This window comes from Mesoplodon mirus (genome assembly GCF_964341445.2).
Source record: "Mesoplodon mirus genome assembly, chromosome: 1".
In the NCBI taxonomy this organism is placed as follows: Eukaryota; Metazoa; Chordata; class Mammalia; order Artiodactyla; family Ziphiidae; genus Mesoplodon; species Mesoplodon mirus.
This window is the reverse complement of record NC_138976.1, coordinates 52,254,618-52,279,382: the sequence shown is the minus strand read 5'-3', so window position 1 is coordinate 52,279,382 and position 24,765 is coordinate 52,254,618. Positions and strand designations below refer to the sequence as shown.

Genomic DNA, 24,765 nt, shown 5'->3' with positions numbered 1-24,765 from the left:
TATATGTATTTATTTACTTTAGAAGCTCTAGTATTTTCATCTTTCATTCCCAGGGAGTGTGTATAATTACACTGTGCTAACCAGTGGTCTGAAAGGCTGAAAGAAGCCCAAAGAAAATACCTATCTAAACTTTCATCACATGGTTTAACCACTGAAAACAATTTTCCCCTATTAAAGTCTACGTTTCAAATTCTTGAAGCTCTCAACAAGGTAATTCTTAAAGCTGTCTATCATTCATTAACTGTTTTTTATTTATTTATTTATTTATTTATTTATTTATTTATTTATTTATTTATTTTTGGCTGCGTTGGGTCTTCATTGCAGTACGCAGGCTTTCTCTAGTTGCTGTAAGCAGGGGCTACTCTTTTTGCGGCATGCAGGCTTCTCGTTGCAGTGGCTTCTCCTGTTGCAAAGCACTGGCTCTAGGCACGTGGGCTTCAGTAGTTGTGGCACACAGGCTCCAGTAGCTGTGGCTTGCAGGCTCTAGAGCACAGGCTCAGTAGTTGTGGCAGACAGGCTTAGTTGCTCTGCGGCATGTGGGATCTTCCGAGACCAGGGATCAAACCTGTGTGCCCTGCACTCTACGCCAGGATTCTTAACCACTGAGCCATCAGGGAAGTCCTATCATTCATTAACTCTTGAACTAGAAGGCCGAAATATAACTGCATGAGGCAACTACATTACTTAAAAAAAAAAAAAAGTGACAAGATTTGAGTCTAACCACAGCAAAAGTCTGTGCATTTTGTGTGTGTGTTTGCACATCTTTCTCTAATAGAAAAGAGGAATAATTTTCACATGAGAAAGTTAATGTAAAAGATTCAGAGTAAAATGTAGTCAATGTCTTATTAATTTTAATCATTTTATACACCATGTGGTTACATTACTTACTTTTATAACTGTATTCAAATGAATGCATCTTAAGGAACCATCATACAGCTTAAAGACTAAAAAATCAAGCATCTTTTTCTCTAATAGAAAAATGTAGAGATAGAAAAAATTGTATATCTCATTCTTCTTCCATTAAACAATTTAATAAAACAGTTACTAAGAAGCACTCTTCACAAGTGCAGACACTGCTCTAGGCCCTGTTCCTTAGAAAATCTGATAGAAAGGAACTTCAAGATCCAGGCCAAACATCCAAATATTTAAACATTGCGAGAATCTGCTCTACAACAGCACCACCAAGTGGCCATTTGTGCAACCTGTGTTCAAACACCTTCAGCAATAGGGATGTATCTCAGAAGGCAGCCCAATGCATTTTCTGATATATCTGATTATTTGAAATAAATAAATCGATCCAAACATGTTTAATGATAACCTTATCTACTGGCCCTGCTTTTATTCTCAAATTCTCAATACAGAACAAGCCTAATCAGTCTTCTATTTAACAGCCCTTCAAATATTTTAAAGGGACTACTATAAACCTCAACTCTTCTCGTCAACCTAAATACACAATTTTAACTTAGCTATTTAATCATGTATAGTAAAAAAAAGTTTCTCATAACAATTTCCAAGAAGGAATGCAAACATAAGAGTTTAATTCTTGAAGTTACAAAGGAGAATAATTTGCAAAATTACAGTTTACCCCAGTTGTAAACTTTAAAGCAAAAATTTAAATTGTTTTAGTATTACTAAATGTCTTAAATTTATTTATTTATAGATAAATATATAGAAGAGAATTCATTAAGATTAGCAAAGATTTGTTTGATATTTTAAAAGTATTTTCTATGCATTAAATACCTTTGACAAACAGCGGTTTCATTTTTTCTTAACTGTAGCACAAATGACTAATTTAGAAAATTTATATAAACCATTCTTATACAACTACCCTCCTGCTAAAAATGAATGACTTAGGACACTAATCCTAATCCTATTTTACTACAGGACCAATCAATCAACTAGTAGATTATATTTATATTTAAATAATGTTTGCAGAGTGAAGGTGAAAGTTCGTGTACAATCTGATACTCACCTTCAGCACAGCCAGTTTCATAAATAAATTTCCTATCGATAAGATAAATAATACCAGTACTAGACAAAGAAATGCCAATTTCAATTTACCTAATTCATAGTCACTGTTTCTCAATATTGAGTATTTTAGAAACTGAAAAAACTGAAAATATAATTTAAATAACTTTTCAATATCATATACCATTAATAGGGCATATAAGATTTATTTTATCCTGAAAGAACAAAGAGAAAATTCAATGCTGCTTTATATTTTGGTCTACTGAGCAAAGGGTTACTTTAGTACTAAGTGAGCTTCAATGAATTTTCTTAAATGGTCAAGCCATTCAATAAAATGACAACGCATTCACAAGGAGAATTATGCTCTGTTTTTATTGAGCTAATAACTGTGAGCAAAAATAGAAAGTTACAGATAATATTAAATCAATTTTGAAAGTTCTGCATATTAAAAACAGACAATATTAGTTCATTTAAAATAAACGCAATAATCTTTACTGAGCCTGTCAGGATTTGTTTTCTGGGGTACTTCACCTTCTTGGTTAACTCTAAGCAAGTTAGTTACTATCTGGTTCAGATTTCAGCTATACTAATATTTGTCTGTAAAAAGTTCTATATAATTGAATCTTCTAAATAACTTACGTTTATCCCATTATGCAACAAAATTTAAAATTTTAACCATTTCATAGGCATTTTTCTAAAAGACTTCACTTATTTCCCTGCTTTCTAAAAAGAGTTGAAATTTAATTTAACCATTTTCTACAAATTTAGTTACAGTATGAACATGAACTGCACTGCACAATGGTAACTGCTGTGCTTGGATCTCCTGTTTCCTCTCCTCTGCTTGCTGTCACTTACTGTTGACAGTGTGTTCTTGATGTTTCTGATGCTGAGGTGAGAACCCAAGAGTGTCTATAAAGGCTCCTGAGCATAAAAAACTAGGCTTTGTGATATCTGGTTACTGAGTTATTTTTCTCTCCTCCTTCACCTCCATCGCTAATTTTCCAATGACTGAAGTTACCATAAAAAAAAAAAAAATCACAGCAAAATAGGCTGTTAGCACCAGGAAGGGGATTCTGAAGAGAGCTCCAGGTGCCTGAACACAGGAGCAGAAAAACCCCTTCCCTTGGAGGGCAGCACTGGCTAATTTGCACAATGAGGTCTCCATTCCTTTTTCCCTGGGAACTGGAATCAACCTGCCCATTCTAGACTTCTCTATCCTTTATATGGCATTCGTTTTTTAAATTTATTTTTCAGGATTTTTTTAACACCTTTATTGGAGTATAATTGCTTTACAATGTTGTGTTAGTTTCTGTTGCAAAACAAAGTGAATCAGCTGTACGTATACATATAAGGCATTCTTCTCTCCACAGATACATTTAATAGCACAGTCTCCACACCTCCTGCTCATTAAATGCAAAGAACAGAACAAAGGCATAAACAATAGCAGTGCTGTCAAATTACACATGGGGCATAAGAGTTAAATGACCATGACTACATCATATGGAAACGATGTGTGCTTGGCATGTATTGATACACGACAAACAAATGTAAATAAAACTATGAATCTGAGTTTCTGTCTGTGGGGGTGCTAAGAAGGAGTAAGGGCACAAAGATGCAATTTTGTCTGGCACTGGAATTCTCAAAATCATCAGAAATATTTATAAACACCAGAGTACGTAAGTTAGAATTATAGAAAATCTAGATTTTGTTCTCACTACATATAAACTGAAGGAATCACAAAATTAATTAATCAATGTTTTTCCTTTTTCTTTTTTTTAAATACACATTTTTTTTGTTTTTAATTTATTTATTTAATTTATTTATTTTTGAATGCATTGGGTCTTCGTTGCTGCATGCGGGCTTTCTCTTGTTGCAGCGAGCGGGGGCTACTCTTCATTGCGGTGTGCAGGCTTCTCATTATGGTGGCTTCTCTTGTTGCAGAGCACAGGCTCTAGGCACGTGGGCTTCAGTAGTTGTGGCACAAGAGCTCAGTAGTTGTGGCCTGCGGGCTCTAGAGAGCAGGCTCAGTAGTTGCGGTGCATGGGCTTAGTTGCTCTGCAGCATGTGGGATCTTCCGGGACCAGGGATCGAACCTGTGTCCCCTGCACTGGCAGGTGGATTCTTACTTACTGTGCCACCAGGGAAGTCCCTCCCTTTCTTAATTAAACATGAGTAGTACAGGCCATGGCTTAAAAAAAGAAATTCTGCCTAAGTAAACTGATGACCTGTTTCTCTCTACCAAATAAGTTCTTATGATTCAAGTTTTAGAGAAACTATTCTTAGCCATCAAAGACTAGTTGCCTACAAAATAAAAAACATAACCCTCTTGGCTGCAACAGATTCTCACTGCTCTGAAGTAATTTTTATCAGGAAAATGGAAAAATATGAGGTAATCTTTGACTAACTAATAAAAATTTATTTTTACATTCAGTTTTCCCTACTAGGCATGAGAAAAAAACAACAACAAAAAAAGACATCTAAAAGATTAGCTCTATTCATCTGCCTAGCTTGAATAAATAACAACTGCCATTTTACTTCTGTTAGCTGGTGTCAAAAATTACTGATTTATAGAAAATAATATATGAGGAAGAAAGTAAACAAGGATAAAATATCTAGCAAAAAAAAAGACAGAAAAAAGTTACTCTATAAAACTTTTTTCCCCATATACAACCCAAAGCTATCCAGTTAACATAGCTACAGTATCTTGGAGGTGAGAATATATAATAGATTACTGAATTAAAACTATTCAAAAATGACACCTTTCTGTTGGCATCTGTAACCATACAGCACTAAGACAGAACCACTCCAATGGCTAAAGGAGTCATGAAATAAAGGATGTATATCTTACTCTTGATCTTAGACTAAATAAACTATTTTGTTTCCCTATCTATAAAATGGGCGCAAACTGGAAGACTGTGAAAATTTATTATTGGTAAAATGCTTCTAATTTTCAGGTAAAATGTTACAGAAAAAGTTAAGTACGTGATCCATACCTTGTTTTAATTCCAAACCTTCAGGTTGCTTGTTCTCTCTCAGGGATGAAGTAGAATCTATACAGATGTCTTGTCTGAGGAATGAAAATAAATAAAAACAATTTTTTAAACATTATTCAATGAAATAATATTTACTGCTGAGGTTCCTAGAATTAAGTTATACACTTGAGAAGAGACACTGAATTCTTCTCAGCCCCCAGGGTACCAATCAGTACATTCTGGAAACTCAGAAACATGTATACAAGTGTCAGAAGCAGTGGCTATAAACTACTACCAATTTAAGTAGTATACTTTGTAAAATCAAGCGACAAACCTGGAATGAATACCGAGGTTAATTTTCTCTCCCTTCCAATACTCTGCAGGGTAGCTGATGGGAGAAATCATAACTCACAGAAGAATCTAGTAATTTTTCAAGTTCAACTGTTAAATTTAATGGGCACTCTGGCATTCAAATTATTTTATATTCATCTAATTTCATACCTCAAATGCTTTGGTGTCTACAGGATGTGGAAAATACATATCTTATTTGTAATATACATATGTAATCAAAGTAAACGGATTATGTATAAGATCATGCCATAAAAAAAGTTCTTGATTCACTATTTCTGCAAAAGAGCTGTAAACTAAACTAATACTCTTTCTTAGAGAGCATTATACCATCATAATATTGATGTTACAAATACTTTACAGCAAAAGTCAAGACATTAATTATTGTAAATATTCAAAATAACTATTTTCTTTAAAATACATATCTATTACCTTCTGAGAATTTTTATACACACCCTAAGACTAACATACTAGAAATATCTAGGAAATTTTCGTATTCACAGAACTTTTTATATCCACTTAATAACAAATCCCTCAAATAACTAAAGGATAAAGACTTGTGATCATTTCTTTGAGAAGTTTACAATTTTCTTTACAGTCAACACATTTGGCACTTATAAGTTTGTTCTGTATTAAAACTTTACTAATGCAAGTACAAACTCAAATAGAAACTATGAAAATATTTAACTTGGTATTATGACATCTTAGAGATTTATAATTTAGATAGTTCCATTTTTTATCTTTCTTTCTGTCTAATGTCGCCTACTCAGATTTTATTCTTTCACCAGAATGACTAGCAGATCCCAAGGAAGATATCAACAACACACCCTGGTAATCTAGGGGCAGATTAAATGCCAATATACCACATTAAAAGCTTTGCAAAGGGGACTTCCCTGGTGGCACAGTGGTTAAGAATCTGCTTATCAATTCAGAGGACAAGGGTTCGATCCCTGGTCCAGGAAGATCCCACATGTCACGAAGCAACTAAGCCAGTGCGCCACAACTACTGAGCCTGTGCTCTAGAGTCCACGAGCCACAACTACTGAAGCCTGCGTGCCTAGTGCCCATGGCAAGAGAAGCCACTGCAACGAAGAGTAGCCCCCGCTCGCCGCCACTAAAGAAAGCCCAAGCACAGCAACGACGACCCTACGCAGCCAAAAAAAAGAGGAAAAAAAAAAAAAAAAGCTTTGCAAAGAATAAAGTTAAAATATGCCACCTCAAGCCTTACGTCAAATTAGATTTTACCTACTGGGAACATTAATCTATTTTTAAGTATATTCCTTTACAGAAAATGTTTGTTTGCTCTTATACCTGAATGGCACTTATTTCTCTTCTAAACACATAGACCTAACTTTAAAAAAAAATGACCTGAACAAAAACATAATGTAACATCACCATTAAAAGGACCATGGGCAGGGCCTCCCTGGTGGCGCAGTGGTTGAGAGTCCGCCTGCCGATGCAGGGGATACGGGTTCGTGCCCCGGTCTGGGAGGATCCCATATGCCGCGGAGCGGCTGGGCCCGTGAGCCATGGCCGCTGGGCCTGTGCATCCGGAGCCTGTGCTCCGCAACGGGGGAGGCCACAACAGTGAGAGGCCCGCATACCGCAAAAAAAAAAAAAAAAAAAAAAAAAAAAAGGACCATGGGCATATGCAATACCTAATAAAGACACAAAATCACTCACGCAATAGTATAGCTGAGAATGTATAACCTATATCATGAGGAATCATCAGACAAACCGCAAGTGGAAATGAGTAATGTTCTATTAAAAAGAGGGAGGGGAGTTAAAGTCAATATAAAAGACAAAGAAAGGCTGTGGAAATATTCCAGGTTAAAGGAGGCTAAAGAGTCATGACAATTAAATGTTATAAGTGACTTGAGACTGCTCAACTGGAGGGGGAAAATATTATAAAGGATATTACTGAATCAAGTGACAAACAAAAATACTGATGGCAGATTGGATAAAAGTATCAATGTTAAATTTACTAAAGCTGAATTTACTGAAGTTAACAATATATTGTGGTTATATGAAAAAAAATCACTATTTTAGGAAAAGTACAATGTAGTATTTAGAGGTAAAGTGTCATGATGTATGTAACTTAGCCTCAAATGTTTCAGAAGAAAATATACAAGTATATAAAGAGAAGGTGTGCAAATGGGACTAAGTGTTAATAATAGGTAAATCCACGTAAAGGATATATGTATGTTTCTTGTACTATTCTTATTCCTGCAACATTTTAATAATTCTGAAATTATTTCCAAATAAAAAATTTAAATTAATAATAATGTAGGGAAATACATTATTTTATGCATTATTTGATTTTCTCTGTGAAAGCTCCTTGAATCCCCTTCAAATAAAACTGGACCCCTCTATAAAGACTATCTGCCGTCATAAACAAATTTTTTTACTGCCCAAAGTGAATGTTTATAATGTTCTGTTTTCTTTTAAGTTGGATTTGATCAGGCTGTTGAAGAAAGTCACCAAAAAAAACTTCAGACAGTAGAGGCAGTACACCATCTTGTGGCTGAAAAGTGAAAAGCTAGATGCTTTTACATCAGTATCATCTGAAGCTGAAAAAATGCTCCAGAAAATAGTTTGGAATTTTAATTTTTCCAAGACATAGATTTGCAACTAAAATTATCATACACATTCAGAGTTCTGTAATGCAATTTAAAGATTTTCACTAAAGAGCATAAAAGGCAAGATGGAAACAAAAAAGGAAATGTCTTAAAGTGTAAGAAAATTATGTCTTCCCCAACATAATAAAACATACTAAGTGTCAGAGTTAGGAAAACTAAAGGAATTCCAATTTATATTTAAATGACATTTAAATATTTCTATCAAACGCTTTAAAACCATATAAGAATTTTATAACAACTGGACAGAGAAGAGGTGAAGAGAAAAAAGGGGGGAGGGAAGGAACACACTAAAAAATCTGGCTTGGGTTAAGAATCTTGCGATGCTTTTTGTAGTCTTTTCCATTAAGAAAAATAAAAGCCAGTTTTTATTTCCCCAATTCTCTTCTCCCATTTGCAATGCTCCTTAAAGCACCTTAATTTACAATCTTGGCCTTGAATTATAAAAGAGCCCTATATCTATCCTTGGGATTTAAGTTCTCAAACCAACATCAGTCCAACTTTCTTTCTTTTACTCCAAATATGGTTCTACACTTGATGTTTTCTTATAACTCCAATGAATTTGTTTTTTAAAATCAGAGTAATACACTGGGGAGATCTGTAGGACTTAATCAAGAACAACCACACATGTGAATTACTAAGGTTTAAAATATATTGCTAAACAGAAAAAAAAAAAATCAATTTCTTGTCCAAAAGAAAAATACTGGGAAGAGACCTCAACAGAAGGATAAAGAGAGAACCAAACCAGAAGGATTCCTCCCATTTTGGAAAAAGTCAGCTAACAAAGAATCAGGCAAACTGGCCTAACGACAGATATAACCCTTGGTTCTCTCCACTATCCTGGGAGTAAAACTAGAGGCTGAATGATGCCAGCTTATCATGTTATGAGCTTTCTACTATTAAAAATAAGAGACAGGCAAAGAAACTAGAGGAGCCAAAACAATTTTGAAAAAGAATAACCAAGTTTAAGGATGCACACTATCACATTTCAAAAGTAAAAAGCTACAGTAACCAAGATAGTAATGGTATTAGAGAAAGGATAAACATCTGGATTAATAAAACAGAATAGAGTACAGAAACAGATCTAACACATATATGGTCAATAGTTTAAAACAACAACATAAATGTGTATCACAGTTCTGTAGGTCAGAAGTCTGGGAGGGGTCTCACTGGACTAAAACCAAGGTGTCCACAGGCTGCACTCTTTTCTGGAGACTCTAGGGGAGAATTCATTTCCTGCTCATTTGGATTGTTGGCATAAATTTGTTCCCTGAGATGGTAAGGGCCAAAATCCCTGTTGCCTTGCTGCTTACCCAGCTTCCAGTCAAGGTCTTCTCATGTCACATCTCTCTGACCTACTCTTCTGTCTTCCTCTTCCACTTTTAATAACTCAGTGTGATGAGACTGGGATAAGCTGGATAATCCAGGATAATCTCCCCATCTCAAAGTCCTTAACCTTAACCAAATCTGCAAAGTCCCTCTTCTCAATATATAAAGTAACTCATTCTTAAGTTCTGGAGATTAGAGTCATTCTTCTGCCTACTATATTATCTGAACTGAAGAATGGATAAACAAACTGTGGTTCACCCACGCAATGGAATACCAACTACTCAGCAAGGAAAAGGAAGGAACTACTTACCTACACAGCAACATAAGTGAATCTCAAATGCATTATGCTAAGTGAAAGAAGCCTATATACTGTATTTATCTATATGACATTCTGGAAAAAGAAAAAGTGTGAGGACATAAATCAGGTTGTCAAGGGTTGGACATAGGAGAAGGACTGGACTACAAAGAGCCATGGGGGAAATTCTGGGTATGATGGAACAGGTTTATATTGTGGCTGTGATGGTAGATAAATTTGTCCAAACCCGCATAACTATATAGTAAAACAAACAACAAAAAAAACCTAAATTACACTTTTATCTAAATTACATTTTTAATATTTTTGTATCTAAATTACACTTTTAATATTTTTTAAGTTGGGGTACCACGAAGTCTTAGAACAAGGTCAGAAAAATGAAATCACCTAGTGCTCAAATGTAACCCTCAAACACTATGGAATGGAGCAAAACAATCTTTCTCAAAGGGCCTTTCCAAACAGCAAATAAATTCACATCTCTAGTGTTTCCCTAAGCAAGCTCATTCCTCACGATAGCAAAATTTAACCCTTGTTTCCATTTCCTTTCCCCAAATAACATAATTCCAAAAATCAGTTACCATACTCCAGTTTCTCTGATCCATGATTCTCTAAGAATTCATTCTATAAACTGCCCCCCACAACTCCAAGTTTTTGTAAATAAGTGAATTCTCTAAATGGGGGCTCTAATCTATATAAAAGTGACTAAAGGGAATCACAGAGGTTCTCTTCTTTGTTCTATCCCTATATTCCTGCTTTCAAGCCTTTTCCAGTTTTAAAAATCGTATGAGATCACTTTATAAGTGCTTTATTTAAAGGTGCACAAGTAGGATGTGCAAATACCCTACTACTTTGAATGTGGAGTCCTATCTAAGCATAAAGTCGCAATACTGTCAATGATTAGTAGTACTTTCTATGAAGGTTTTCTGAAAAACGTATTCTGTTATTTCTGATAAACTTATTATACAGAATAGTCTAAGTATTACAGCTAATTTAGAAGGACACAAGAACATAAGTGGGGTATAAATAACCAATTTATTACCCTTTACCAGCCAAAAAGCACACAGTCAAGTCCTTTATAATACATATACTATGTCTAAAAGAATTTAGCATACAGAGTAATGGCAGTTTAATAAATTGATCTCATCTGTGAAAAAAAATCCTTTTATGCTTTAAAATATGTATACAATAGTTTTCTCTTAATTTAAACTATGTTTGTAATAAATGAAAAAGACACTTGTACGCAATAAATTGTTTTTAAAAAGCAATAACAGTAAAGAATAATAATTAAAAAATCAAATGAATTCTTTTGCTTTCTTTAGGCTTTCATAAAAGGAATTTGGGGAAGGGAATCCCCAATACTCATCAATGTAAAGTGGAATTTTAAGAACAGTGATTGTGTGACTCAAAGTAAAAATTCAGTGATTCAAAGTAAAAATTCTAAAGCAAATACAGCAACATTTTTTTCAATGCATTTCAACAAGTACTATTCTAAGCACTTTACAATCTTTTCCCATTTAATCCTCATCACAAGCCTATGAGTGGGTACTGATTATTACCCCTATTCCCCAAACAAGAAAATTCAGGCCCAGAGAGGTAAACTAACTTGCCAAAGGTCAAAGAGATAGTAAGCTGTGGAGTTCTGCTGCTAAAAATGCAGGCAGTTTAACTCTAGAACCTTCATTCTTTACATTTATGCAGACTTTCTCCTACTTAAAGAAGTAGTTCTCCAAGTGGTAGTATTAGAAATTATACGTAGCCATCATCTACATCTCAAAGTATCAGGTCAGTTTTCATTCAAAATTTGACCCCAAGACCTCATAAGAAAATACTTCTTTCTATTGGAAAAACTAAGATATGCTATTAAATCGTCAAGACAGAATTATTATTTTACATTGGAAAATTTCAATGAAAAGACAGACATGAGCAAATACAACTGGTAACCAAAATAAATTCCAAATGAATCAAAGATTTAAACATTTAAAAAAACCGTAAAGTATTAAGAGAAAGTATGAAAAATACTTTTTATAATTTCAGAATAGAGAACTTTTGTAAATATAAAACCCAGAAACCATAAGATTGATAAACATGAAATATTTATGCATGTGCAAAAAAACAATAAAAGCCATAAACAAAGTAAAAAAAAAAAAAAGAAAAAAGAAAAAAGAAAAAAATTGCAACCCACATCACAAACAACGGATTAAAAAGACCAGAGGGGACTTCCCTGGTGGCGCAGTGGCTAAGAATCCTCCTGCGAATGCAGGGGACATGGGTTCAATCCCTGGTCCAGGAAGATCCCACATGCGGTGGAGCAACTAAGCCCATGTGCCACAACTACCGAGCCTGCACTCTAGAGCCTGCAAGCCACAACTACTGAGGCCGCATACCGCAACTACTGAGACTGCATGCTGCAACTACTGAAACCTGTGTGCCTAGAGCCCATGCTCTGCAACAAGAGAAGCCACAGCAGAGAAGCCTGTGCACTGCAGTGAAGGGTAGACCCCGCTCGCCGCAACTAGAGAAAGCCCGTGCACCCCAACAAAGACCCAGTGCGCCCAAAACAAATAATAATAATAATAAAACAAATTAATTTAAAAAAAAAAGACCAAAGCCCTCTACCTACATACACACACAAGGTAAACAAAAACGACAAAGCTCACAGAAAAAGGAAATTCAAATAGCTTTGTAATATATGGAAAGACAGTCAATTTCACTCAGAGAATATAAATTAAAATTCCAGTGAGATATCCTTTTATACCTATCAGATGAACAAAGATCAAAATGTTAGATAACACTATATTAGCTAAAGTATATGAAAACATGTATTCCACATTTTGGGGGAGGGGTATATATTGGTTTAAACTCTGAAAGTCAATTAGGCAGTATCTATTAAAATTTCAAATGCCCAAACATCTGATCCAACAATTAACTTATAGGGCTTTATATAATCACAGAAGAACAAGATTACTTACATATAGAGGTACTCATATCATATGCAGTAACAGAAGACAGTAAACACTTAAATGTCCAGAAGAACAAGATTACTTACATACAGAGATACTCATCATATGCAGTAACAGAAGACAGTAAACACTTAAATGTCCAGACTTTTGCTACATTCAACAATGGAATAGTATACAGGTGTGTGTGTGTGTGTGTGTGTGTGTGTATGAAGCCTTATATGCACTAGGTAGAACAAAATCCAAAAAAGTCATACTATTAAATGGAAACAATTAAACAAAAAAAGGTATGGAACAGTTTGCACAGTATGCTACCATTTGTGTGACAAGAAAAACTATACATACACTTATACATTTGTAAATGTATACAATTTCTCTGGGAGGATACACAAGAAACTGGTTTACTGTGGTTGCCTACAGGAAGGGATTCAGAATGGGGAACAGAAAAAATAGTGAGACTTATTTTCACTATATACTTTTTTTTTTTTTTTTTTTTGCGGTACGCGGGCCTCTCACTGTTGTGGCCTCTCCTGTTGCAGAGCACAGGCTCCAGACGCACAGGCTCAGCGGCCATGGCTCACGGGCCTAGCCGCTCCACGGCATGTGGGATCTTCCCGGACCGGGGCACGAACCCGTGTCCCCTGCATCGGCAGGTGGACTCTCAACCACTGCGCCACCAGGGAAGCCCCACTATATACTTTTTAAAATGTTATACTATGTGCATACATTTACCATTCAAATAAATAAGCTGTTAAATAACACACACAAGATATATGGCTATGTGGGAAAATGTCCTTATTTACTGAAAATTCAAACATAAATATGTAGAATCAACTTACAGTACTTCAAGAAAATAGATAAAATAAATATGGAAAACTGTAATAATTGTTAGACCTAGGCAATAGTTATCTGGGGGTTTCATTATACTGTTCTCTCTACTTTTCTATACACTTGACACTTTTCGTAATAAAAAAAATAAACACAAGAACAACCTAATACAGTGAACTCCCTTTTGTCTAATTCGGACAAGATGGTATCACTTAACTGAAAATAAGAAATATTTTATTAACACAGGGAAACACTTTTAAAATTTACATATAGAAGGAGCTTCAAGATGGCGGAAGAGTAAGACGCGGAGATCACCTTCCTCCCCACAAATACATCAGAAATACATCTACACGTGGAACAACTCCTACAGAACACCTACTGAACGCTGGCACAAAACCTCAGACATCCCAAAAGGCAAGAAACTCCCCACGTACTTGGGTAGGGCAAAAGAAAAAAGAAAAAACAGAGACAAAAAGAATCGGGATGGGACCTGCACCAGTGGGAGGGAGCTGTGAAGGAGAAAAGGTTTCCACACACTAGGAAGGCCCTTCAATGGCGGAGACTGCGGGTGGCGGAGGGGGGAAGCTTCCGAGCCACGGAGGAGAGCACAGCAACAGGGGTGCGGAGGGCAAAGCGGAGAGATTCCCGCACAGAGGATCGGTGCCGACCAGCACTCACCAGCCCGAGAGGCTTGTCTGCTCACCCCTCGGGGCGGGCGGGGGCGGAAGCTGAGGCTTGGGCTTCAGAGGTCGGATCCCTGGGAGAGGACTGGGGTTGGGTGAGTGAACACAGCCTGAAGGGGGCCAATGCACCACAGCTAGCTGGGAGGGAGTCCGGGAAAAGTCCAGAGCTGCAGAAGAGGCAAGAGACTTTTTCTGGCCTCTTTGTTTCCTGGTGCGCAAGGAGAGGGGATTAAGAGCGCTGCTTAAAGGAGCTCGAGACGGGTGTGAGCCGCGGCTATCAGTGCGGACCCCAGAGACAGGCATGGGACGCTAAGACTGCTGCTGCTGCCATGAAGAAGCCTATGTGCAAGCACAGGTCACTCTCCACACCTCCCTTCTGGGGAGCCTGTGCAGCCCGCCACTGTCAGGGTCCCGTGATCCAGGGACAACTTCCCCGGGAGAACACACGGTGCGCCTCAGGCTGGTGCAACGTCACACCGGCCTCTGCCGCTGTAGGCTCGCCCCGCATCAGTACCCCTCCCTCCCCCCGGTCTGAGTGAGCCAGAGCTGCCGAATCAGCTGCTCCTTTAACCCCGTCCTGTGTAAGCAAAGAATAGACGCCCACAGGCGACCTACACGCAGAAGCAGGTCCAAATCCAAAGCTGAACCCCAGGAGCTGTGCAAACAAAGAAGGGAAAGGGAAATTTCTTCCATCAGCCTCAGAAGCAGAGGATTAAATCTCCAAAATCAATTTGATGCACCCTGCCTCTGTGGAATACCTGAATAGACAACAAATCATCCCAAATTGAGGAGGTGGACTTTGGGAGCAAAGATATAACATTTTCCCCCCCTTTTTCTACTTTTGTGAGTGTGTATGCTTCTGTGTGTGATTCTGTCTGTATAGCTTTGCTTTTACCATTTGTCCTAGGGTTCTGTCTGTTTTTTGAGTGTGTTTGCTTTTTTTAACTTTTTACAGCTTTTTTCTTAATAATTATTTTTTATTTTAATAACTTTATTTTACTTTATTTTATCTTTTTTCTACTTTTTCTCCCTTTTATTCTGAGCCGTGTGGATGAAAGGCTCTTGGTGCTCCAGCCAGGTGTCAGGGCTGTGCCTCTGAGGTGGGAGACACAAGTTCAGGACACTTGTCCACAAGAGACCTCCCAGCCACACGTAATATCAAACGGTGAAAATCTCCCAGAGATCTCCATCTCCACGCCAAGACCCAGCTTCACTCAACGACCAGCAAGCTACAGTGTTGGACACACTATGCCAAACAACTAGCAAGACAGGAACACAACCCCATCCATTAGCAGAGAGGTTGCCTAAAATCATAAGGTCACAGACACCCCAAAACACACCACCAGACGTGGACCTGCCCACCAGAAAGACAAGATCCAGCCTCATCAACCAGGACACAGGCACTAGTCTCCTCCACCAGGAAGCCTACACAACTCAGTGAACCAACCTTAGCCACCGGGGACAGACACCAAAAGCAATGGGAACTACAAACCTGCAGCCTGCAAAAAGGAGACCCCAAACACAGTAACTTAAGCAAAATGAAAAGACAGAAAAACACACAGCAGATGAAGGAGCAAGGTAAAAACCCACCAGACCTAACAAATGAAGAGGAAATAGGCAGTATACCTGAAAAAGAATTGAGAATAATGATAGTAAAGATGATCCAAAATTTTGGATATAGAATAGAGAAAATACAAGAAAAGTTTAACAAGGACCTAGAAGAACTAAAGAGCAAACAAACAATGACGACCAACACAATAAATGAAATTAAAAATTCTCTAGAAGGGATCTATAGCAGAATAACTGAGGCAGAAGAACGGATACGTGACCTGGAAGATAAAACAGTGGAAATAACTAGTGCAGAGCAGAATAAAGAAAAAAGAATAAAAAGAATTGAGCACAGTCTCAGAGACCTCTGGGACAATATTAAATGCACAAACATGCGACTTATACAGGTCCCAGTAGAAGAAGAGAAAAAGAAAGGGACTGAGAAAATATGTGAAGAAATTATAGTTGAAAACTTCCCTAATATGGGAAAGGAAATAATTAATCAACTCCAGGAAGCATAGAGAGTCCCATACAGGATAAATCTAAGGAGAAACACAGCAAGACACATATTAATCAAACTGGCAAAAATTAAATACAAAGAAAAATATTAAAAGCAGCAAGGGAAAAGCAACAAATAACGCACAAGGGATTCCCCATAAGGTTAACAGCTGATCTTTCAGCAGAAACTCTGCAAGCCAGAAGGGAGTGGCAGGACATATTTAAAGTGATGAAAGGGAAAAACCTACAACCAAGATTACTCTACCCAGCAAGGATCTCATTCAGATTTGATGGAGAAATTAAAATCTTTACAGACAAGCAACAGCTAAGAGAATTCAGCACCACCAAACCACCTTGAAAACAAATGCTAAAGGACCTTCTCTACGCAGGAAACACAAGAGAAGGAAAAGGCCTACAATAACAAACCCAAAACAATTAAGAAAATGGTAATAGGAACATACATATAGATAATTACCTTAAATGTAAATGGATTAAATGCTCCAACCAAAAGACACAGACTGACTGAATGGATACAAAAATAAGACCAGTATATATGCTGTCTACAAGAGACCCACTTCAGACCTAGGGACACATACAGACTGAAAGTGAGGGGATGGAAAAAGATATTCCATGCACATGGAAATCAAAAGAAAGCTGGAGTAGCAATTCTCACATCAGACAAAATAGACTTTAAAATAAAGACTACTACAAGAGACAAAGAAGGACACTACAAAATGATCAAGGGATCGATCCAAGAAGAAGATATAACAATTATAAATATTTATGCACCAAACATAGGAGCACCTCAATACATAAGGCAAATACTAACAGCCATAAAAGGGGAGATTGACAGTAACACAATCATAGTAGGGGACTTTAACACCCCACTTTCACCAATGGACAGATCATCCAAAATGAAAATAAATAAGGAATCACAAGCTTTAAATGATACATTAAACAAGATGGACTTAATTGATATTTATAGGACATTCCATCCAAAACCAACAGAATACACATTCTTCTCAAGTGCTCATGGAACATTCTCCAGGACAGACCATATCTTGGGTCACAAATCAAGGCTTTGTAAAATTAAGAAAATTGAAATCATATCAAGTATCTTTTCCAACCACAATGCTATGAGACTAGATATCAATTACAGGAAAAGATCTGTAAAAAATACAAACACATGGAGGCTAAACAATACACTACTTAATAACCAAGAGATCACTGATGAAATCAAAGAGGAAATCAAAAAATATCTAGAAACAAATGACAATGAAAACACGATGACACAAAACGTATGGGATGCAGCAAAAGCAGTTTTAAGAGGGAAGTTTACAGCAATACAATACTACCTTAAGAAACAAGAAACATCTCAAATAAACAACCTAACCTTACACCTAAAGCAATTAGAGAAAGAAGAACAAAAAACCCCCAAAGTTAGCAGAAGGAAAGAAATCATAAAGATCAGATCAGAAATAAATGAAAAAGAAATGAAGGAAATGATAGCAAATATCAATAAAACTAAAAGCTGGTTTTTTGAGGAGATAAACAAAATTGACAAACCATTAGGCAGACTCATCAAGAAAAAAAGGGAGAAGACTCAAATCAATAGAATTAGAAATGAAAAAGTAGAAGTAACAACTTACACTGCAGAAATACAAAAGATCATGAGAGATTACTACAAGCAACTCTATGCCAATAAAATGGACAACCTGGAAGAAATGGACAAATTCTTAGAAAGCTGTAACCTTCCGAGACTGAACCAGGAAGAAACAGAAAATATAAACAGACCAATCACAAGCACTGAAATTCAAAGTGTGATTAAAAATCTACCAACAAACAAAGGCCCAGGACCAGATGGCTTCACAGGCGAATTCTATCAAACATTTAGAGAAGAGCTAACACCTATCCTTCTCAAACTCCTCCAATATATAGCAGGGGGAGGAACACTCCCAAACTCATTCTACGAGGCCACCATCACTCTGATAACAAAACAAGAGAAAGATGTCACAAAGAAAGAAAACTACAGGCCAATATCACTGATGAACATAGATGCAAAAATCCTCAACAAAATACCAGCAAACAGAATCCAACAGCACATTAAAAGGATCATACACCATGATCAAGTGGGGTTTATCCCATGAATGCAAGGATTCTTCAATATATGCAAATCAATCAATGTGATACACCATATTAACAAATTGAAGGAGAAAAACCATATGATCATCTCAACAGATGCAGAGAAAGCTTTTGACAAAATTCAACACCCATTTATGATAAAAACCTTCCAGAAAGTAGGCATGGAGGGAACTTTCCTCAACATAATAAAGGCCATATATGACAAACCCACAGCCAACATTGTCCTGAACGGTGAAAAACTGAAACCATTTCCACTAAGATCAGGAACAAGACAAGGTTCCCTCTCTATTTTTTTTTTTTGCGGTACGCGGGCCTCTCACTGCTGTGGCCTCCCTCGTTGCAGAGCGCAGGCTCCGGACACTTAGACTCAGCGGCCATGGCTCACGGGCCTAGCCACTCTGCGGCATGTGGGATCTTCCCGGACAGGGGCACGAACCCATGTCCCCTGCATCGGCAGGCGGACTCTCGACCACTGTGCCACCAGGGAAGCCCTCACCACTATTATTCAACATAGTTTTGGACGTTTCAGCCACAGCAATCAGAGAAGAAAAAGAAATAAAAGGAACCCAAATTGTAAAAGAAGAAGTAAAACTGTCACTGTTTGCAGATGACATGATACTATATAGAGAGAATCCTAAAGATGTGCCCAGAAAACTATTAGAGCTAATCAATGAATTTGGCAAAGTTGCAGGATACAAAATTAATGCACAGAAATCTCTAGCATTCCTATACACTAATGATGAAAAATCTGAAAGTGAAATTAAGAAAAAACTCCCATTTACCACTACAACAAACAGAATAAAATATCTAGGAATAAACCTACCTAAGGAGTCAAAAGACCTGTATGCAGAAGATTATAAGACACTGATGAAAGAAATTAAAGATGATACAAATAGATGGAGTGATATACCATGTTGTTGGATTGGAAGAATCAACATTGTGAAAATGACTCTACTACCCAAAGCAATCTACAGATTCAATGCAATCCCTATCCAACTACCAATGGCATTTTTCACAGAACTAGAATAAAAAATTTCACAATTCGTATGGAAACACAATAGACCCCGAATAGCCAAAGCAATCTTGAGAAAGAAAAACGGAGCTGGAGGAATCAGGCTCCCTGACTTCAGACTATTCTACAAAGCTACAGTAATCAAGACAGTATGGTACTGGCACAAAAACAGAAATATAGATCAATGGAACAGGATAGAAAACCCAGAGATAAACCCACGCACATGTGGTCACCTTATGTTTGATAAAGGAGGCAAGAATATACAGTGGAGAAAAGAAAGCCTCTTCAGTAAGTGGTGCTGGGAAAACTGGACAGCTACATGTAAAAGTATGAAATTAGAACACTCCCTAACACAAAAATAAACTCAAAATGGATTAAAGACCTAAATGTAAGGCCAGACACTATCAAAGTCCTACAGGAAAACATAGACAGAACACTCTATGACATAAATCACAGCAAGATCCTTTTTGACCCACCTGCTGGAGAAATGGAAATTAAAACAAAAATAAATAAATGGGACCTAATGAAACTTCAAAGCTTTTGCACAGCAAAGGAAACCATAAACAAGATGAAAACACAACCCTCAGAATGGGAGAAATATTTGCAAATGAAGTACCTGACAAGGATTAATCTCCAAAATTTACAAGCAGCTCATGCAGCTCAATATCAAAAAAACAAACAACCCAATCCAAAAATGGCCAGAAGACCTAAATAGACATTTCTCCAAAGAAGATAACAGATTGCCAACAAACACATGAAAGAATGCTCAACATCATTAATCATTAGAGAAATGCAAATCAAAACTACAATGAGATATCATCTCACACCGGTCAGAATGGCCATCATCAAAAAATCTACAAACAATAAGTGCTCGAGAGGGTGTGGAGAAAAGAGAACCCTCTTGCACTGTTGGTGGGAATGTAAATTGATACAGCCACTATGGAGAACAGTATGGAGGTTCCGAAAAAACTACAAATAGAACTTCTATACGACCCAGCAATCCCACTACTGGGCATATACCCTGAGAAAACCATAATTCAAAAAGAGTCATGTACCAAAATGTTCATTGCAGCTCTATTTACAATAGCCAGGACATGGAAGCAACCTAAGTGTCATCAACAGATGAATGGATAAAGAAGATGTGGCACATATATACATTGGAATATTACTCAGCCATAAAAAGAAACGAAATTGAGTTATTTGTAATGAGGTGGATGGACCTAGAGTCTGTCATGCAAAGTGAAGTAAGTCAGAGAAAAACAAATACCATATGCTAACACATATATAAGGAATCTTATGGGAAAAAAAAGGTCATGAAGAACCTAGGGGCAAGACGGGAATAAAGACACAGACCTACTACAGAATGGACTTGAGGATATGGGGAGGGGGAATGGTAAGCTGTGACAGTGAGAGAGTGGCATGGACATATATACACTGCCAAATGTAAAATAGATAGCTAGTGGGAAGCAGCCGCATAGCACAGGGAGATTAGCTCAGGGAGATTAGCTTGGTGCTTTGTGACCATCTAGAAGGGTGGGATAGGGAGGGTGGGAGGGAGGGAGCCGCAAGAGGGAAGAGATATGGTGATATATGTATAACTGATTTGTTTGTTATAAAGCAGAAACTAACACACCATTGTAAAGCAATTATACTCCAATAAAGATGTTAAAAAAGAAAAAAGTTACATATATAATTTAAGCTTTTTAGGTTAACATAAAACAGAAATGTATCTTCATTCATCAGTCTTTGGATATGAAGCCTTATCTTTGATATGAATCCATGGGAAAGAGTTCAGGCTCATCCTACTCATATAAGCCATTGACTGCATCTCTACTTTTGGCTTATTTAAAGCACAAAAATGTGAGTGCAGAAAAAAATAACCCTTTTTATTTATACAGTGCTGCCCAAACTTTTACCATTGTTATCCCACAGCTAAAAACAACTGCAGTTTGAGTTTTTCCAAAGCATTCAGCGTGATCAAATAATCTTTTTATACTGATATTTCACCTGTTTTTGCATATAACTATATTGTAATACTACAGTAACTGCACTGGAAACAAATACAAGTGACTCTTGGTAAGCAAAAACTTCAAATGGTGGGAGAAGTGCACCAGCGAATTAAAGAATAATCATTAACAACCAGTTTAGTGCACTTAACATCAGTGAATTTATTTTTCAAGTGAAATGGAAAAGACAGTTAATACAAAGAATCAGATAAGTGATTAAGAAAATCTTAAATTTTTTTTAAAAAGTGATATGGGAAGAGCAGAGAAAAGGAAAACTACCTGCTTACATCTAATCTAGTGATTGAGCAGCAAGATGAGGCATTAAAACGACTGATGGGAAAACAACAACAGATACAGTTTAAAAATCAGCTTTCTGTAACACAAAGAAAGATTTTGTGTGTGTGTAGACAGTTACAAAACCAGAAAATCCTTCCCAAGACCCTCAAAATTCCCCAATGGAAAACACAGTTGCAATTCAAATGAAGAGCCTATCTAAGACCTCTGAGAAGCTCAGGCCCTCCCATTACAAGGAATGTTCTAAAGACTCTAGAGAGGAGCCTATCTGCTAAATATTTAAAAAGAACTGGGTCAAGATCTGCTTCAAAGTTATCAAGTTGAAAGGAGGTGTTAAAATAATATGGGAGGAAACATAGTGGGTGATAGGTATTCAAGGGTTCATCGTACACTGAAATTTTTCATGATAGAGTTAAAACAAACAAATAACTGTTACAAAACCACCTCATACATTCCAGAGTGGGTTATGTGAGTTAGATGAATCACAGGTCAATTTGTGAAGGTATTATTCCTAATAAGCCCGGGTCTAGGGTCTACCTGAGGCCTATTTTTGTATCTATTGATAAAAATGCTTACTTAATTATGTACTGTAGATTTATGCTGCCCATTAATTCAATGCTCCGGAGCACTCTAAATTTTACTCAAACGCTTTATTCCTTTGAAGCTTAATAACAGCAGTTTATGATGGATTCTTTTATTCCCAACAAGTTTAGTTTTACTGACACTTACTGAGAGTTCAGCATTTGGCTGAGTACTATTGCCCCTTTGAAAGTTACTTATACATACATGATCCAAGGAGTGCGTTGCTTGAATTGGAACAAATCAGACTCAGTACTCTAATGCCAACTGAGCTGAACCCACAAGACAGCTATAACTCATCAAAAAGGACATGAATGCTTCTCCCTTACTAAAAACAAAAGAAAAACTAATGCTTTTTATTCAACTAACAAACGGCATCAGAGTTCTACCACATATCACTATTAGGGTTGTTGTTCAAATTATATGTATTACCTAAGAGCTCTGAGGCCTCTTCAGGAGTATCTTACTTTTTCAGAAAGTTAATCACCCAAAACTAGAATTTGATAATAACTAATTTGAACATGCCCATCCTCTAAGGAGCAGTGACTAGGATCAATAGTTCCAGAACACTCCTATAGAACCTACTTTGCAGTATATCTTAGTTTGAGAATCTCGATGTTTAAATTCCTTTGCCTTCTAGAACTGGAATATTATCTCATCACTGCTTATTATCCATAGAGAAATACAACTTCATTTCCACTGACATCTCCCTCAATATCATTCACTAAAAGCATATTAATTTAAAATTCATAAAGGTATTTATTAAATCAATTCTAAAACATTGTTAAGATTTCCCTAAAGTGCTTGTATTTTTATTCTTTTTATTTAAAACCTCAATCCTGATTACTTTATTGCACTATTCAAGACTTAAATTTCATTACAAACATATTCTTAGGGTGCAATCATCTCACATTATAGGCCAAGCTAATACCTGTTCTCATTTTTAGTGCTACTTTAGCTATAATAAAGCTTCTTTTCCAAATGAAGAGAGCACTCTGATTCCAGGCATATTACCTTATTTACTTAAAATTGTTGTTCTTGTTAAGCAACTTGTAATCTGTAACATGTGCAAATCTTGTCACAATATCTAAGTTTTAAAACACTGCAAAATTATAAATGCTAAAATTTTTAGACTATCTTAGTACAATACAAAGTTGCTCATTTACTTACCTAAGGTGAACTAAAGTGACAATCCCATCCCTCACCTTTTTAAAAATGAAGGTATTTAGAAACTACGAAAGTTCTATCTTCATAGTTCCTGCATCTCATTCCTATTAAAATTGTTATAAATTAACACTCACTAATTTCAAGTTTCAAAGTAGTACACTGTCAAAAATTTCTTATAACTACTACTTTGTTTTTCCTTTGGGTAGTAAAAAGAACTATTGTAAAGTAAGTATGAGTAAGCAATCAAAATTTTAAAAAGCAGTAGAGATCAAGAGAGCTTGGGGGAAAAAACATGTATTTGAAAGCTGACCTTAAAAGATAAATATAACTTAAAAATATAAAGCTAACAATGTGAGGAGATCATGTAAAACTGAAAATATAAATTTAGATTTTTTTCCCTTGTGCATAAACATTTGTGTGTACTTGTGTATTTTCAAACTTTTAATGATTTACGAGAAAATTAATTTACATAGGGCATATTAAATACCATATACATACACATACGCATACATATACCTACTGAAAGTTGTCACTTTACAGCTTCTTAGATAATTCTAAGAAGCTATTAATGTTATGTCCTTTCTCATAAACACCACAATAAAAGCACACAGGTTGCCGTTAAAAGAAAATATCAAAATTTTCACATGACTTTAATACCATAGACTGCTTTATCTAGACCTATTTAAAATTCTTTTTGTTCATCAAAATTGGGATAAAAAGGTAAAGGTGTATGTCTCAGTTGATAAGACACTGACAAACTGACAGAACTGGTTCCAAGGCAAACCTCTGGTCTTTATGTATTTTCCCTTGTATCAGAGTTTCATTTTCTAGACATTCTGTACATTAAGCATATAGGCAAATGAAGTACTATGTGGCAAAGTGAAACATATATATGCCACTCAAAAAGAGAGTACCTACACTCAGCTCCAAATTTTTTTTGCCCTCTCAGGAAAGGTTGCTTGATCTGATTTTCAAGCAACTCAGATATCCAAACTTTGGTGTGTTATCACTTGATTTTTAAATGTTGGAACTATTTGAAAAATTTTTTAATATTTAAATTGAGCAAAATATCTCTGTGGTTACAGGCAACAATCTAAAACTCTGGCTTATGTCTAGGTTTTAATCCAGTACCTTGCATAGTTTTCGACTGCCACTGTAACAAAAATCACCACAAATTTAGTGGCTTAAAACAATGTGAATTTATTAACTTGCAGTTCTGGAGGTCAGAAATCCCAAATTAGTCTTACGACACTAGAATCAAGGTGTACGTAGTGCTACATTTCTTCTGGAGAATCCATTTGCTTGTCTTTTCCAGCTTCTGAAAGATCACCTGCATTCCTTAGCTTGTGGCTCCTTTTTCCATCTTCAAAGTACATCACTCCAATCTCTGCTTCCATCATCCCATCTCTTTTAGCTGCCTTTGACCAGTTAATTACTCCCTACCACCAATGTTGCATGCGTGGCGGGGGGGGGGGTTGTTTTGTT

At 36.5% G+C, this 24,765-nt stretch overlaps 1 protein-coding gene across 2 annotated transcripts in view; it reads right to left on the bottom strand.

Moving 5' to 3' along the window:
* CAAP1 (caspase activity and apoptosis inhibitor 1) overlaps positions 1 to 24,765 on the bottom strand; it is a 51,217-nt gene that overhangs the window by 14,295 nt on the left and 12,157 nt on the right. For both annotated transcript variants that reach the window (XM_082628438.1, XM_082628439.1), the window contains exon 5: positions 4,962 to 5,035. In XM_082628438.1, the coding sequence (XP_082484564.1) occupies positions 4,962 to 5,035 (74 nt within the window). The remainder of the gene's footprint in view (positions 1 to 4,961; positions 5,036 to 24,765) is intronic.